Source organism: Quercus suber, unplaced genomic scaffold (assembly GCF_002906115.3).
Source record: "Quercus suber isolate HL8 unplaced genomic scaffold, Cork oak 2.0 scaffold_125, whole genome shotgun sequence".
Lineage (NCBI taxonomy): Eukaryota > Viridiplantae > Streptophyta > Magnoliopsida > Fagales > Fagaceae > Quercus > Quercus suber.
The window spans coordinates 764,479-783,459 of NW_027069589.1; the positions used below are offsets into that span (position 1 = coordinate 764,479).

At 29.8% G+C, this 18,981-nt stretch overlaps 1 protein-coding gene across 1 annotated transcript; it reads left to right on the forward strand.

Annotated features, from left to right (window-relative positions):
- The first annotated feature begins 12,717 nt into the window (after positions 1 to 12,717).
- Positions 12,718 to 13,215, forward strand: LOC111987558 (uncharacterized). Its single transcript, XM_024019270.2, has one exon. The coding sequence runs from the start codon at positions 12,718 to 12,720 to the stop codon at positions 13,213 to 13,215; it is 498 nt and encodes a 165-aa protein (XP_023875038.1).
- The last annotated feature ends 5,766 nt before the right edge of the window (positions 13,216 to 18,981 follow it).

Consider the following 18,981-nt stretch of genomic DNA (forward strand, 5'->3'; position numbering starts at 1 on the left):
TCATATCAATGAAAGGAAATCATTTGTTAGTACTTGCATATAAAGAATGTGATTGAAAAAAAAAAGGGTTATAAACATTTCCATTTATAATGATTTAATTGTCTTTAGCTAAGCTTCCATGTAAAATTAATAATAATAATCTATATATTACTAAAAGCAAAAGCGTAGCATTTAATGTTGCTACACTCACATTGAGTCATCTCAGCAGCCATGTCATTTCCATCATCTTTCCTAAATTTATCCTACAATTTTAAAATAGTTTTTATCAATTTTAAAATACTAAAAAAGCTAAAATTATTTTCAACCTATCTCCACCATAAAAACTCACTTCGTTTAAATTTAATTCCACCAACCCACTTCTTCTAAATTTAATTCTAACTTAAAGCTCAAACCCAAGTCTTCTAAATTGAAAACCCTTAGAAAACCACAATTACAACCTATGGATTTCCTTCCCTTTTGTTTCTCACGTGTTCCTTCCCCTTCGCCTTCCCACCTTCTAATGGTAGATTCCTTGACAGCCACATCATCCACTTATTTTTTACATCTTCTTTTCTCACTTTTATTCTTCCTTAAAAATAAAAAAAAAAACTCTTACCCTCCCTATTAGTCCACATTTGCTGTTACACTTCTTCCAACCTTTCTCCTCCCTCTTTGCCTCTATATCTTCCCACTATTCTCTACTTTACCGTTTTTCTATCATTTTCTCTTTCTTATATTTTGATTCTTCTTCTCCCTATTTTATTTTGTATAAATTTGATATCAGTTCTCACATTCAATCCATATTTTTCCAACAAAAAGACTGTGAGTACTCTCTCTCTCTCTCGGTGGATTTTTGTTCTTTCTTATAACTTTGATTAAGGATGATGGTATTTTTTTTTTTTTTTTTTTAAGTACTAGCTATTGACCAGTGTGATGCACGGTATAGTTTAACAAAAATAATATTTTTTTACTTTTACAAAGACACATTTTTTAGACAAAACTATTTAACAAAAATGATATTTTTTACTTTTACAAAGACACATTTTTTTTAGACAAAACTGTTTAGAAACAAATAAAATTTCACTTTACTTTAAAATTATATTTGTATGTAAACCTTTCAAAATTCATATCTTACTATCTTAGGCTGAAAATAGACAGATGTCAAAACTTATATATGCTAAAATTTAAATTTTGGTTAGATCGTATACTTGAGCAGTTCATGCCTATTTGAAAACATTGAATATGGGCAGCAGGTAGTAAATGGTCATGGTTTTATATTCCACTTAGAATAGAAACTGACGTGACTTACATTTAGCTCAAATAACACATTATCTTCTTGAATATGTGGATTTCTATGATGCATTGCTTTTCATACACGTTCTTCATATCACAATAATGCACCACAATATAGGCATTTGCATGATGGTTGGCCAAAGCCCAATGTTGCATGGTTCATAATATTTTCCTGTATTATAATTAATGTAGAGCTTTAGATTGACATCCGATGTCTAAATAATTAACAAAAATATGATTTAATGTAAAAATATGTTTATTACTAAGATGAAGCCTTTGTTTTTGTTGGTTGCTGGAAATTATAGGAAATTATAGCTGAATTGTTTTGTATATTATCTGCATAAACATGATTATGTAACTTTTTCTCAAAAAAAAAAAGAAAAAAAAGAAAAAGAAGCTACTATAAAACAATATATGTTTGTATTTATTGCAAAATAATTAGAAACATAAATGTTTATAAAAAATAAAAATAAAAAGTAGAAACACTTCTTATGCCAGTTGTATTTCTAACATTGTTGAGATCTTCTCTTCTAGATTGTAGTCATTTTTCAGTTTAAAATGAATAAAGCAAGTTAATTTTAGATACTATGGGACAATACAATTTTATATTTATTCATAATGAAAAGAAAAAAGTACCTGCTATATCTTCTCTGCTTTCTTATTTGCTTAAATTGACATTGTTGTTGGACATGCACATATTGGAGAATGTGGGTAGCAATTTGTTGCTTTTGAATTTATTTTGCAACTTTGCCTCTTTATCTTTTTTGCATTCTTTATAAAATTCTACCAAAATAAAGAGAATTAGTGCAATACTTCTTGCAGACAAACCGAGGACTGAAGCCCATTAAATTAAAAATGTAAATTCTAATAATATATATATTAATATTATCTAATTAAAACGTTAAACAAAGAGACAAAGAAAATTAAAGCTTACCTTCCTTGAAGCCCAAAAACTCATATTCTGTCTGTATCTTACCTTGCTTATCTCAATTAAAGTCTAAACCTATTTAATTTAATGGGTTTTGGTGGTGTAGAGCATGAATCAGATATTTCATTAATTCATCCAACAATTTGAGTGAGAGTAATGATACAATACAATTAGAGATAGAGATGATTCCATTCAAATATTGTAAACAATCCAAATGACTCTAAAATTCAAGGGACAATCATATATAAATTTAAGCAAATATTGTGATGCAAAGATAATACCTAAGTCTTTTCCAATTCCAGGCGGATGTGGTTTCAACTCTATAAGCGAAGAACAAAATAATAAATTAAATTACATTTAAGTGAAGAATGGAATGTGTAATTGGAGGTTTTAGGGGTCACAATGGGAATTTGAAATGGCAACAAACCTTAATGAATCACACCCTAAAAGTAATTACACATTATGATTGGAGCACATTATGGAACATTTCCCGCACCATGGAATCCACACCAAAATGACGTTTTGTTAGGAGCAATTTTAGGGGAAATTACACTTATTTTCATTTTTATGAGTGATATAATTATGGTATTAGATAATAACCGACCCATAAGTATGGAATTAGACTTTTATTATACCTATTCCTTTTTAATTATTAGTCATTAAGTCTTTACAATTATTGTGTCATTGAAGCGTAGTATTTATTGTTGTTATTCTCCTGTTGAACCATATCAACATCCATGTCATTATTTTCTTTTCAATAATAAACTAAATTATTTTTTTACATTATTTTTCTATTAGTCTTTTAACGATTTCACAATTTTCACTTCAGCTTCTATAACACCCCTAAAATTATTATAATAGTATAAATTCATCACAAATTTACAACATTATCTTAACCAAAATTACGATGAAACAAAAGGAATAAAAGATAGACTTTATAATAATTTATCACCCAAAAAATTGGTAGGCATTTTCAAATTCATAGCCATGTAGATTGTGTTTTGACATAAACTCAAATTCTTATTTCCAGAAAAACTAAGTATAAGCTTTATGCTGGCGAACCATATATTTTTTATTAGTCTAGGTGCGTTGGGGTTCTTCAAATTGTTCTTCTATCATTGAGTTTCTTTCTACTCTTAGAATTGTCCCTTGAGTTATTTTTTTCTTTGATGTTGTTTGTTGTTGTTGTTGTCGTCGTCGTTGTTTTTTTATTTTTTATTTTTATTTTTATGTTCACCATCATCAACATCATGTATTTTCTTTCTTTGTTTTTATTTCATCATGATTAATATTACTCTTATTACCTAAAAAAAAACTAAGTATTAACCCAAATCAAAATTCAAGCAAAGCTGTATAAAAGGGATAGAGAGGACTTTGTAATGGGAAATTAAACAAACACAATACCAAAACACATTTTAAAAAAATCATCAACCTTAAACAGAACTATAAGAAAGGAAAAAAAATTCCGAGAGAGAGAAAGAGAGAGAAGAATATAGTTCACCTTAGAAAAATGTTAATCAAAGATACAAAAAAATAATAATATGATATATTTGCAGAGATAAAAAGATAAAAAATACTTATAGAAATATATATTTTTTTTAAATAGTACTTGAATTAATTGTTACTTTTTATATACTACACCCGATTATATAATATTTATATATTTGCACACATCGCGTGGGTCTGCGACTAGTAATAATAACAACAACAACAACATGGAAAAAAAAACTCTGAAATCATCATTGACTTTCACTTTTATTGTCATAACTCATATCAATATTGCACTAAATAGCAATAAAAAACTACAAAGAAACCTAAAAATTATGGGATGTAAAACATGATTAAAAAAAAAAAAAAAAACTAATCTCATCAATAATAAATTAGAATGTTTCTTTCTACTTCTATTTAGTTTTAAAACAAAATACAGCTATGAACTTCCCACACCAAACACCTAAAGATCTGATGCCAATCACATTATTTACACAATCTACAACAACAAAACTAAACATCAAAACAATAAGTCGTCATCGTTACTCAATAAAAAAAGTAGGTCATCTTCCTTGGTTATAGCCAACTCATATGGGTTAAGATTAGATGGGATGACGAAGTTGAAGCTAGGTAGGTGTCTTTGAAAGGTTGAAAATATATAACATTATTCTTGGTTGGGATGTATTTGAGATAAGATGGCATGAAGTTTTGTTGGCATATATATATAAAGGAGTAGAAGTGCAAAAGGTTTTTAGCTTGAAACATTAAACCAAAGAAAATGAAGAGTCTTACAAAGAATCATTATTCTTTAATAAGAAAAGTCTTGAAGCATTGAACCAAAGAAACCAAAAGCCTCTATTTTTTTTTTTTTTGTTCTTATCTTGTGACTTTAAAGATTATTTCAATTATCTTACCAAAGAGAACTCCACATGGCGGAATCTCATGCTTTATCACATAAGGTTTCTGCGCGCGCGCGTGTGTGTGAGAGTTGAGTTCAAATTACAAAAGTACACCACTCAATTTTTTTTTTTAATTGGATGTGAATTTTGACAAATCTACCATTAGATTACATTACCTTCATATATATATATATATATATATATGTATTGGCATGAATGTCAAAAACATATAGAACATATAATTTAACGGTGAGATTTTCAATATATGAATTCTATAATAACTTATTCGTAATATTACTTAGAGTTACACCATATATAACTTGAACTCAACACTATATATATATATATATATATTGATTTTAAAATACAAAAACTTGAAATATTTATATTTTATTAAAGATATAGTTATTGATTTTTAGATCATCTTGTAATTTTGCAAGCATGAAAGATATTAGAAGATAATCTAATCACATAGGACTTTTCAAAATTTTTATCCAATAAAAAAAATATTAAATAGTATAATATTTTTTAGAACTGCATCAAGTGTATAAATATTTTTTAGTTTGTTGTAAAAGACTTTTTTTTTTTTTTTTCAAACATGCGTGCTCATATATAGTAACAAGGATTTGATTATTCCCCCGGGTAAGTGTAGTCATTCATTCTCACTCATGGTAATTATACAAAGAAACTTCTTAGGGGTGGTCCAAGATGTTGAGCAACCAACCCCTTACTAGAGTTACTGTAAAAGATTTATTAATGCTGAAGTTTAGTTAAATGTTCAAATTTAGGTTATCTTAATTTATGAATTTGGCCATCAATAGTCTTGTAGCAAAGTAGCATTGATTGGTCTCTTTTATGAAGAGAATCAAGGTTCAAAATTTCAATCCCCCATTCTCACTTCTTCTAACAATTTATTAAAAAAGAGGTGTTACATCTACAACATTTTTTACAACAAATTATAGACGGTTAGTTGTTATTGGTGCAAATTTGAACCCAACATTAAGATAACTTTTTTGTCCCAATAATAACAATCAGTAACAACTTGACACTTAAGATTTGTTATAAAAATGTTGTAAAAATATTGTGGACATATCATTTTTCTTATTAAAAACATTATCCGTTTAACACGGTTTTATGGGAAGATAAAATTTCCAACTATAATTGGATGGATTTGGAATAAAGTTCTTAAAGTTTATTGGAAGGTTTAAGACAGTTGAATTGCCGCAAATTTTGAACCAAAGTATGGACCACAAAAAAGTTACACCTAACGGTGATGACGTCTAGTGTGTAGAAAAATATGATATTCCAATTCATGCCGGACAATGCGCATTTTTTGGTAAAGTCTGGAAGCTTTATTGATTTATACTGTAATACATCATTTGTCAATGAGGGAAAGGAAATCAAAGGTAACACTTGAAGCCAAATTACTGTATCTATCTATGAAATCCTTTACATAGTCAGCAATTACTCTGGCTAATTATTCCATCCTTGATCACATGAGCAAAAGACCAGGAACGAAGACCCAGCAAAAGATTAGAAACTTCCAAGAGCAAATGACCAAATGGGGAAAATTGACCTGGTCTAAAGGATATAGTAACATTGCAGAATTGCCTTTTTATCACATTCAATGATTCAAAGACACAGCCAATGCGCACATTAATACAATAAGGAACAAATTATGCATACCTTGACACATAATAGATATATAATTAATAATTTTAGATCAGTCAAACTCTACAAGAACTCTCTCGGACAAAAACTTGCAATAAATTATGTATACCTGGACACAAAATTGATATTTATAATTAATAAGAGGACTCGTATCACTGGACACAAAATAAAGTAAGAGATGACCTGATAAATCATAACAAAAAGTAAAAGCATTATTATTACATTATTGTAATATGTGCATACGTGTTAGTGTATTGAAGAGAAATATTTAATCTGTAATCACTTATCATATATATTTACAAATATTATTACTACATAACTATTAACTATTTTTTTAATAGTATTTGAAATTATTTAATTTTCGTGTTTCATCATTAAATTTGATAATTTTTTACATTTGTTAATATTATTTTACATCCAATTATTAAAAGACACAAGTTGTTTCTTAAAAAACATATTATTATCAATAAAATATTTAATGAAGTTTGTACTTGAGTTATGAGTTTCGAAATTCTTAAAGAATTTTTTAATTTAGTCCAAGTGGCTTTGGCATGGAGGTAGTTTTAATTTTGATAGAGAAACACTTTACATAAATTAGACTAGGTTTAAAATATCTAATTTGACAAACTTGATACAAAATTTGAGTAAATATGACAATAGGGGGGGGGGGATGGAAGATTCAATGAAAATGTAGTAAAATGTTTATAAAATCTAGAGGTGGTTAGTTATTAAATTTTATATATAAATTTTTACTTTTTTAAGGGGGTAAAAAAGAGAGGTGAGAGAGGAATTTTTGAAAACCTAGAGGCCATTGTCCCTGGTCACCCCCTCAACCCCTATCTTCACTAAAATGAGATTTATTTTGTTGAGAATAAAAGAAAAAGGGAAAATGAAGACCAAGAATTATGTGGCTCAAAATGATTGCTTATGTCTAACTGACTAAGTTATAAAGCCTTAGAGGTTACACCTTTAGTGTATGATCAAGTACTATATACAATAAACTTATAACATAGTATAAATAGAGGCTATAGAGACTAGGATTAACCCTACATGAACTGACAATGTAATTGGACTTTTTGTTCTATTACATAATAAACTAATATAATCTTTAATATATTTAAATCGATAAACTTTCTTGTAGAAAAGAAAATTTTGATAACAAATGGGGAAGGGTCTTGAAAGGAACAAAATTTTCAATTGACGAGAACGAAAAATTATAACAATTAACAAGTATGCAACATGTAGTGTAAAATAAAATGAACAAAAACAAATAGCACTACTACAAAAATATTCACATACATAATTAATGAGCATCACACTCTACACGAATTTTTTTTCCTTGACAATTCACATTTTAATATTAAGACAAGAATGATATCCTTTGTCACTTTCACTAGTTCTCAAAGAGAGATATTTACTTCTTCTCCCATTGGTGTAAGGATTCTTATTTTCCCGGCTATGGTCAAGAATTCAAACTTCAGTATTTTGGACCTTAACCTATGCGTGTTACTTTTTTTCTCATTATATGACTGGAAGACTGGACTTATGAAGTTTAGTTAAATGTTCAAATTTAGGTTATCTTAATTTATGAATTCGGCCATCAATAGTCTTGTAGCAAAGTAGCATTGATTGGTCTTTTTTATGAAGAGAATCAGGGTTCAAAATTTCAATCCCTCATTCTCACTTCTTCTAACAATTTATTAAAATAGAGGTGTTACATTCACAACATTTTTACAACAAATCATAGATGGTTAGTTATTATTGGTGCAAATTTGATAACTTTTTTGTCTCAATAATAGCAACTAGCAACAACCTGACACTTAAGATTTGTTATAAAAATATTGTAAAAATATTGTGAACATATCATTTTTCTTATTAAAAACATTACCCATTTAACACGGTTTTTTGGGAAGATAAAATTTCCAACTATAATTGGAAGGATTTGGAATAAAGTTCTTAAAGTTTATTGGAAGGTTTAAGACAGTTGAATTGCCGCAAATTTTCAACCAAAGCATGGACCACAAAAATGATACACCTAACGGTGATGACGTCCAGTGTGTAGAAAAATATGATATTCCAATTCATGCCGAACAATGCGCATTTTTTGGTAAAGTTTGCTTTATTGATTTATACTGTAATACATTATTTGTCAATGAGGGAAAGGAAATCAAAGGTAAAACTTGAAGCCAAATTACTGTATCTATCTATGAAATCCTTTACATAGTCAGCAATTACTCTGGCTAATTATTCCATCCTTGATCACATGAGCAAGTGAGCAACAGACCAGGAACGGAGACCCAGCCAAAGATTAGAAACTTCCAAGAGCAAATGACCAAATGGGGAAAATTTACCTGGTTTAAAGGATATAATAACATTGCAGAATTGCCTTTTTATCACATTCAATGATTCAAAGACACAGCCAATGCGCACATTAATACAATAAGGAACAAATTATGCATACCTTGACACATAATAGATATATAATTAATAATTTTAGATCAGTTAAACTCTACAAGCACTCTCTCGGACAAAAACTTGCAATAAATTATGTATACCTGGACACAAAATTGATATTTATAATTAATAAGAGGACTCGTATCACTGGACACAAAATGAAGTAAGAGATGACCTGATAAATCATAACAAAAAGTAAAAGCATTATTATTACATTATTGTAATATGTGCATACGTGTTAGTGCATTGAAGAGAAATATTTAATCTGTAATCACTTATCATATATATTTACAAATATTATTACTACATAACTATTAACTATTTTTTTAATAGTATTTGAAATTATTTAATTTTCGTGTTTCATCATTAAATTTGATAATTTTTTACATTTGTTAATATTATTTTACATCCAATTATTAAAAGACACAAGTTGTTTCTTAAAAAACATATTATTATCAATAAAATATTTAATGAAGTTTGTACTTGAGTTATGAGTTTCGAAATTCTTAAAGAATTTTTTAATTTAGTCCAAGTGGCTTTGGCATGGAGGTAGTTTTAATTTTGATAGAGAAACACTTTACATAAATTAGACTAGGTTTAAAATATCTAATTTGACAAACTTGATACAAAATTTGAGTAAATATGACAATGGGAAGAAATAAATATAAACCAAAGAAATATTGGGTAACCATATGATATTATCATTATACATACATTACATGTATTTCCATACACTTTTTCACCAACACGTATTTCAAAAAAATACAAACAACGTTAATAGAACAACGTTACTTAACGGCCCGTAATGAGTACACTACAGGTTGGATTAGGACTCATTTCATTGCAAAACAAATACGTTGGCGCATGGACCTACAATGAATTTTGAGATTCAATTCCTGGGTCATAGTATCTTAACATCCTTCTCAAACTGAAGGAGGCTTTAGAATGTGTAGAAGACTTTGCTCAACGTGAAATGGAACGTGGGCATCAACAACGATTGGGGATGATGGCTAACACTGATTTATGAAAGGGCGTGTCGATAGATGAAAGATTTACTGGTGGTTGAAAAATGCATTGACGCATCAATTATATAAACAGAGTTGTTGGTTGTGTGACATGTGGTTTGACTGGGCGCATCACCCTTGGACATAAGTTAGTATGGTCTCATAGTAAGATGTTATCTTGACAGTGTGATTTTTTGGTAAATGGGAATGCTTGGGTTTGTTGGATTTTGAAATTTCACAGCCTTGGCCCTTGGCTAGATTGAATTTGGCTTTCCCATCGAGCTGGAAGAATTGATGGGATTGAAAGTGAGAGAGGAGGAAAAAGTAAAAGCAATATAATTTACTTAGTTTATTCTCACAGACTAACCCCCCTCTCACGTTTTCAAAATTTTCCACTCCCCCACCGTTTTAATAAGGAAAGTTTTAACTTGTTGAAGAAATTTTACTTGACTGCTTCCATCAATAATTTTTTTTTTTAAAGAAATTGTATTAACGCTTATTTTCAATATTAATTTCTTTTAATATATAATTTTCTTGTCATATGAAGTTCATTAACTCTAAGAGCATTTAAAGATTATGTTTCTAAAGTATATACAAGTAAATCTCTTTAGTGAAACCTTTTTTCTCTTCCAAAAACAATTTCTTTTTATTTTTCCATTACATGAAAAGATACCATGATTTTTATCATTAAAAGTTTAGGACATGTTCTGTTTTGTATAAAAAAAATTATTTTAATTGAGCATTAATATTAAAATATTCATTTTGAAATACATTTTATAGGTTAAGAAAAATAAAAGTGTTTATTCTTTAATTGATCCAAAATTAATTGATATGTATAAAGCTTTTTTTTTTTTTTTTTTGAGAAGAACTGTTATTATACTCCAATGTGCTATCTTTAATTTATTTAATATAAAAAGCCTGGTTTAAAATTTTTAAAGAATATTAAGTGTGATTAACATAATTTAAATACTAATTACACAATAAATTAAGGAAAGAAAATACTTAACTTGAACCCTGAAAAAAATTTCTAACTCCATAACTATTGGTGACTATATCATTACTAAATTTACCATATAAACAGTAATTCGAATCTTAATATAAGGGACCTAAGATTTTTGATTTATTAATATTATTATCAATCAAAATTTAATTCCTCATATTTTGGTCTTCAAAAAACTTTAACATACAAAATAGTTTGTGTGATGCAATTATTAGATATATTTTGTTAAATTGCACATTTAGTCCTTATATCTTAAAATGTGTTAGTTTAGTTTCTATCTTTTTAAAATATTTTATCACTATATAATGGATGAAAATTTTAACATTTTTAAATAAAAGGTAGTGTAGGAACAGGGATTACTATAATAAATTACCAATTGTCCAAAATTTAAACTCTTGGGAAATTATGAATTTAATTATTTAACTCTAATTCTAACATATTTTTCAAAAATTTAAAGTATAATAATATGAACGATTTTAAAATAAATATCAAATGTTAAATATCATATATACAATGTCAAAGGATCTACGGAGGATGTTTATGGGTATGGATGAAAGAGATTTATTAAGACAACCAACCAAATTGTACCTTGAAGGAAGCTTATTTTTATTGGTTTGTTTGGTTGAAAAATTGATTTTGAAAAAAAAATTGATGAATTAATTCTATTAAAGAGATTTATTTTTCTATTTCTAGGAAAATATATACTTAGTATACGATAGTGTTTTTTTTTTTTTTTTTTTTTTTTTTTTTTTTTTTTAGATTTATTAATATTAGTATCAATCAAAATTTATTCGATTATTTACACTAGAACTTCGTTTTTAAATTCCTAATATTTTGGTCTTCAGAAAACTTAACATACAAAATAGTTTGTGTGATGCAATTATTAGATATATCTTGTTAAATTGCACATTTAGTCCTTATATCTTAAAATATGTTAGTTTAGTTTCTATATTTTCAAAATATTTTATCACTATATAATGGATGAAAATTTTAACATTTTTAAATAAGAGGTAGTGTTGGAACAAGGACTACTATAATAAATTACAAATTGTCCAAAATGTAAACTCTTAAGAAATTATGAATTTAATTATTTAACTATAATTCTAACATATTTTTCAAAAATTTTAAAGTATAATAATATGAACGATTTTAAAATAAATATCAAACGTTAAATATCATATATACAATGTAAAAGGATCTACAGAGGATGTTTATGGGTATGGATGAAAGAGATTTAAGACAACCAGCGAAATTGTACCTTGAAGGAAGCTTGTTTTTACTGGTTTGTTTGGTTGAAAATTTGTTTTTGAAAAAGAAAAAGATGAATTAATTCTGTTAAAGAGATTTATTTTTATATTTCAAGGAAAATAAATACTTAGTATACATTAGTTAAATGAGCTATGTATGATATAAGAGTAATAAGAGGAACAAATGATACATTAATCAATTAGATAAACTTATTTATTTTTCACTCTAATTACTCATATGTCATAAGTAACTAATTTAATCAAAATGTATTCAAAATCTTCTTAGGTGAATGTGTCAAAGTTTGAAGGTAAATGAGAGTATTTCAAGATGAGGTCTAAGATTAGGCAGAGAGGCAGAGTATTGGGGCAAAGTATGCATGTGTATGTGTTGATGAAGTTTGCCAACAATTGCCTCAGTTACAAAGCATACAACCTATAGCTTTCTGTTGTAGTGTATTTAGTTTATTTGTGTTGACACGTGTAAGGTGATGATCAGTTGTATGTTGTAATGATCAAATGGTGGGAAGTTGATCCATGTAATTTGGAATTGGTTAGAGATGGTTAGATTATTCTCTTTGATCTTTAAGCTGTATATAATCTTTTCTGTAACCATTTTTGATTAATTGATTCAGATATTTTTCAGAGCTTCAATTCTTGATTCTCTTTCTTTCTCTCTCTATCTCTCTCTCTAGCTTCACTGTGTTAGATACACTCTGTTTTCTGATATGGTATCAGAGCTCTTTTGCTTCCATTAATGGCGAATCAAGATCAAGCTCCTTCTTCCACTACTTCTCAATCTAATGCTCATCGTGAGCTTTCTCCAATAGAGGATCCGAGAAGCCCTTTCTTTTTGCACCATGGAGAGTCACTTGGTGCGATTCTTGTTACTCAGCTCTTGATTGAGGACAATTACCCCAATTGGGCTAGGGCTATGCTTATGGCACTAGATGCAAAGAGCAAGCTGTGTTTTATTGATGGCTCTGTAACGATTTCTATGGCTGTCACACCTCTAGAGAAAATTGCTTGGTCGAAGAACAACTCCATGATTTCCTCATGGATTTTGAATTCCGTTTCACCTTATATCACTGCAAGTGTGATCTACAGAAACACTGCAATGGAGGTTTGGAATTCACTCAGAAACCGTTTTTCTCAAGCTAATGGCCCACGCATTTCACAGCTTCAGAAGATGATCTCAACAATTATGCAAGGAGATACAACCGTGACTACCTACTTCACTAATCTTCAAGCATGATGGGATCAGTTATCAATCTCAGGCCTTCACCATCTTGTTCATGTGGTCGATGCATTTGTGGAGTGAATGATAAAATCACACTCTTCAATCATCAAGATGCATTGATGCAATTCCTCAATGGCTTGAATGAAGCTTTCTCACAAGTCAAAACTCAGATTCTGATGATGGAGCCAAGTCCTTCAATTGACAAAGCCTTCTCTTTGGTGATACAAGAAGAGAGGCAGAGGGTTTTAGGTTTCAATGGAGGTGGTGTGTTAGTTAATTCAACAGCTCTGGCAGTCAAGACTAAGGGGTTCAATCAAGGAGGAAAGAACAAAGGCAAGGGCAGACCTATCTGCAGTCATTGTGGAAAACTTGGCCATTTCGTGAAAAAATGCTACAAACTAGTAGGATTTCCACCAGGATACAAGCAAAAAGAGAAAATTTTTGTGGCAAATCAAGTGATTTTTGATAGTGAAAATGGTCAATCTGAGGCTGTACCAAGCTCCTTTCCATTCACATCTGAACAATGCTAGCAATTACTGCCAATGCTAAGCTCTCATGTTTCTTCCTCTACCAGTCAAGATGTTGTTCATGCAGCCAATTCTGCTCTCTTAGGTGTTTCTTGTGCCTCTTTCTAGGATTCTATTTGCCTTAATTTGAAGAATTCAATTTTTTCTAAAAATCCTTCAAATAAAACAGCTCCTAATGCTGAAACTTGGGTTCTAGACACAGGAGCCACTGATCACATCATTCATTCTATATCCCTTTTCACCAGCATAACTAGTTCCTTATCATCCTTTGTACATTTGCCTAATGGTGAAAGGGTTTTTGTCACACACATAGGCACAGTCCAACTTACCCCAACGTTGATTCTTGAAAATGTGATTTGTGTCCTAGCTTTTTCATTTAATCTAATATCAGTGAGCAAATTAACCAAATCATTATCATGCTGTTTGGTTTTTCTTTCAAACTACTGTTTTATATAGGACCTTACTTGTTGGAGAGTGATTGGATTGGGTAAGCTTCACAACAATCTTTACCTGCTGCAAACCTCAGAAAATTGCAAAATTGCTTCAGAAGCAACTACTGTCCTAGAGTACCAAAAAAAAAAAAAAAAAATCATTAGCATTGCTAAAATCAATGCAATAAACACTTTACTTAAATTAGACTAGGTTTAAAATATCTAGTTTGACACACTTCACACAAAATTTGAGTAAATATGACAATAGGAAGAAATAAATATAAACCAAAGGCATATTGGGTAACCATATGATATCATCATTATACATATATACTTTTTAAAATTTTGGTTAAATAATTAAATTCACTAGTTCCTAATAGTTTGAACTTTTTAGAGAATAATTAATAATTTAACAATATTGATGTTACAAGATTAATAAGAAAAAAAAAATGTTTTTTGCTTCATTGGATTGATCTTCTTCAGCATCCATGTATGAAATTCCAAACATTCAATTTGCGTAATACTTGATCTTATTGGGTAACATTCACAGAAAATCGCATAACAAAAACTTTCCTAATTAATTTTTTCCAAAAATTTAATTTCTATGTTATTCCTACTAAGATTATTATCCATATTGAAAAGCCCTTAACTACTACTCCCTCCATCCCACTTTTTTTGTCATGTTTGAAAAGTTAAACATTTTAAGGAAATATCATTTATTGTCTTGTCTACCTTTTAAAAATGTATAAGTTTCCAAAAGTACCCTTAAAAAAATTTATCAAAAAATTGAATTAATAAATTAATAAGGGTATAATAGGAATATTAGTAAATTAATGGCTTTTATTTTTAGAAATAAGACAATATTTTAGGACATCTCAAAATGAAATAGAGGACAAAAAAAGTGGGGTGGAGGGATGACTTCATTTTTACTATGAGAATTTTGCATTAAAATGGAACCCAATGGCAGGATAGGATATATGTAGTAGCTAATCCTAGACTAACCCTAGGGTTTTAGTACTTACACTACAAGTAGGATCAAGACTCATTTCATTGCGAAACAAGTACATGGGTGCATAGACTTACAATGAATTTTGAGGTTCAATTCATGGGTCATAGTATCTTAAAATCCTCCTCAAACTGAAGGAGGCTTTAGAATGTGCCAAAGAATTTGCTCAACGTGAAATGGAAGGTTTGAGATAGATGCTAGAAAATGTGGATGGTGGGCATCAAGAAGGATTGGGGATGATGGCTAACACTAATTTATGAAAAAGTGTGTCGATAGATGAAAGATTTACTGGTGGTTGAAAAATGCATTGACACATCAATAGACATGGCAAAACGGGTTAGAAATTTCTGACTAGACCCGTTTGACTTGTAACCTGATTGACCCATTTAAAAATGACTCGTTTTGACCCGTGATCAGTTTTGACCCACAACTCGAACCCGACCCGACCCGCCCGTTTTGCCACGTCTACCAACGTTGAGTAAATTGAGATTAAGTTGTAATTCTTATAAAATATTTACTTATTCTTCTTCACTTAATATGTTATGTACTCCATTATAGTTTGTCATTCTTTACTTGTCATCTTCATTTTCTCTTCCTACTTTAAACAGATCAAAAATTATACCAAGATTAGCTTCTAGAAAGCTAGAACAAAAGTTGCACCAAATTTGGGTATCAAGTGTTTAGTGGTAATTGATAAGTGGTAACAGTATCATTAGTGAAAATCTAATCACAGTTAAGAAACTCAAAAACAATTGACAAATTGCATATATTTCCAAAAAAAAAAAAAAAAACTTGTTTGAAAAATATGGGTTAACTCGACCCATCCCACGACCCGACTCAACCCGCGATCCAATTGACCCGAAACTCGATTGACCTGTTTAAAAATGACCCGTGACCCGTTTTGACCAACAACCCGATTGACCCGCCCCACCCGTTTTGCCACGTCTACAACATCAACAACTGAAACAACTACATTGACTATATATAGGTAATATAACAAAGTTGTTGGTTGGGAGTGTTTTGACCGGGTGCATCTACCCTCGTACATAAGTTAGTATGGTCTAATAGTAAGATGTTATTTTGACAGTGTGATTTTTTGGAAATTGGGAGTGGGTGGGTTTGTTGGATTTTGAAATTTCACATCCTTGGCCCTTGGCCTAGATTGAATTTGGCTTTCCTATCAAGCTGGAAGTATTGTTGGATTTGAAAGTGAGAGAGGAGGAAAACGTATAAGCAATATAATTTACTTGGTTTATTCTGATAGACTAACCTCCCTCTCACGTTTTCATAATTTTCCACTCCCCCACCATTTTAATAAGGAAAGTTTTTGAATGTTAAATTAGTGTGTAAAACACTAATGAATGTTTAAAATCTCAATTTCAAAAACCCTACACACATTTACACTCAAACAATAGATGTGCGGAAAAATAGGTACAAGCAGTAACCCAAACAAATAAACAAATCTACCCCATAATTAACCACAACATGGTAGCAATTAAAAGGTAAGAGAAAAAAATTAGAGAGATGCAAACGCAAAGATAACTTCAGCACGTGTTATCGAAAAGGGAATCGAAGAACTCGGCAAAAAACCTCTTCGCCGCCCTCCAAGTGGTAAAATAATCTACTAAAGAATAAAGTTGGGATACACGAATAGCAATAAACCCTCCAATCCTAATCTACTCAATGCACCTAAGCCATCCAAGTTTCTTGCCTAACCGTGTTTTTTTAGCCTAACCGTGTTTTTTTTTACCTTCCCAGATCTCGCCATAAGCCCATTGCATCAACCAAATGAATTGGTCATTTTTAAATAGCTTTCCAAGTACCAAAAAACCTCCTCACTGATATGGGTATGGTGAGATAAGAATTTAGTAAATGTACCTCTCAAAGATATGTCAATGAAGAAGGTGAGAGTAGAGGAATTTGGAAAATCAAATGTCTAAGATTGTGGATGAGTCGATCTTAGTTTTTCTTTAGGATGTCTCACTCAAAATTATCTCTGGAACCTCTCTACATTTTATGGGTATAAACGTATTTATAGCAGTATACGTGAAGAATGTGAAAAGTCATTTTTCTGTGTAACAGAGCATTCTAGCGATTCAATCTCGCTAGTGAGATGAGTCGCGAGATAACTGTCTGGGCAGACTGTACTATTTGTCCTATAATGCTCCAGTTATCGTGACCCTTCAGCTTCCTGCATGCTTCATATGTGTGGCTTTTTGGCGAGTTGCCAGTCGCAAGATCGAGTCATGAGACTCCTTTGAATGCGCACAATTTGAGTTTTCTTTACACTCTCTCATATACAACCCTTATATAGTTTCCACCTAAATACAGGGTATCTAATTGCTAAAATATAAACAAATTTGGCATAGAATAAAGCCAACACATGATTGAATAAATTCAACCTTACATTTTTAACTTGTGAAAAAATTTTACTTGACTGCCTCCTCCAATTATTATTATTTTTTATAAAGAAATTGTATTAACACTTATTTTAAATATTAATTTCTTTTAATATATAATTTTCTTGTCATATAAAGTTTGTTAACTCTAAGAGCATTTAAAGATTATGTTTCTAAAGTATATACAAGTAAATCTCTTTAGTAAAAAAAATTTTCTCTTCCAAAAATAATTTCTTTTTATTTTTCAATTACATGAAAAGATACCATGATTTTTATGATTAAAAGTTTAGGACATATTCTATTTTGTGTAAAAAAAAAATTATTTTAATTGAGTATTAATATTAAAATATTCCTTCTGAAATACATTTTATATGTTAAGAAAACTAAAAGTGTTTATTCTTTAATTGATGTGTATAAAGTTTTTTTTTTTTTTTCCTAAAACATTTATCATACTCCCTTTTTTCTTTTTCTTTTTTTCTTTTTTTTTTTCCCTTTTTTAAGTTCTACTGGTGGGTAGCATTAGGAAGTCGAGCGGGGAGCTTGTAGTCCTTTTGTACGAACTTCAATTCTTTCATAGTGAATTCAGGTTAGCCTTGAGGATCGGTGGGTCAAATCCTCCCCAGGTTTTTACCGTGTGGTTTCCTGGGTGATCATATCTTGTGTTATTTATTATTCCGCTGCTTTATATCTTGATATGATTATTTGATTGCTTTAACCTAGAATTGCATAATTTGACTAAGTAACAACTTGGCTAATTAATCTAGGCTACGCAATCTGTGTGTTTAGGGGGTCTAAATTTCCTTCAATAGTAGTATACGTGAGGAATGTGAAAGGTCATTTTTCTGCATAACAGAGTATTTTAGCGATTCAATCTCGCGAGTGAGATGAGTCGTGAGATAACTGTCTTGGCAGACTGTACTATTTGTCCTATAATGCTCCAGTTGTTGTGACCCTTCAGCTTCCTGCATGCTTCACATGTGTGGCATTTTGGCGAGTTGCCAGTCGCAAGATCGAGTCATGAGACTCCTTTGAATGCGCACAACTTGAGTTTTCTTTACATTCTCTCATATACAACCCTTACATAGTTTCAACCTAAATACAGGGTATCTAATTGCCAAAATATAAACAAATTTGGCACAGAATAAAGCCAACACATGATTGAATAAATTCAACCTTACATTTTTAAGTTGTGAAAAAATTTTACTTGACTGCCTCCTCCAATTATTATTATTTTTTATAAAGAAATTGTATTAACACTTATTTTAAATATTAATTTCTTTTAATATATAATTTTCTTGTCATATAAAGTTTGTTAACTCTAAGAGCATTTAAAGATTATGTTTCTAAAGTATATACAAGTAAATCTCTTTAGTAAAAAAAATTTTCTCTTCCAAAAAATAATTTCTTTTTATTTTTCA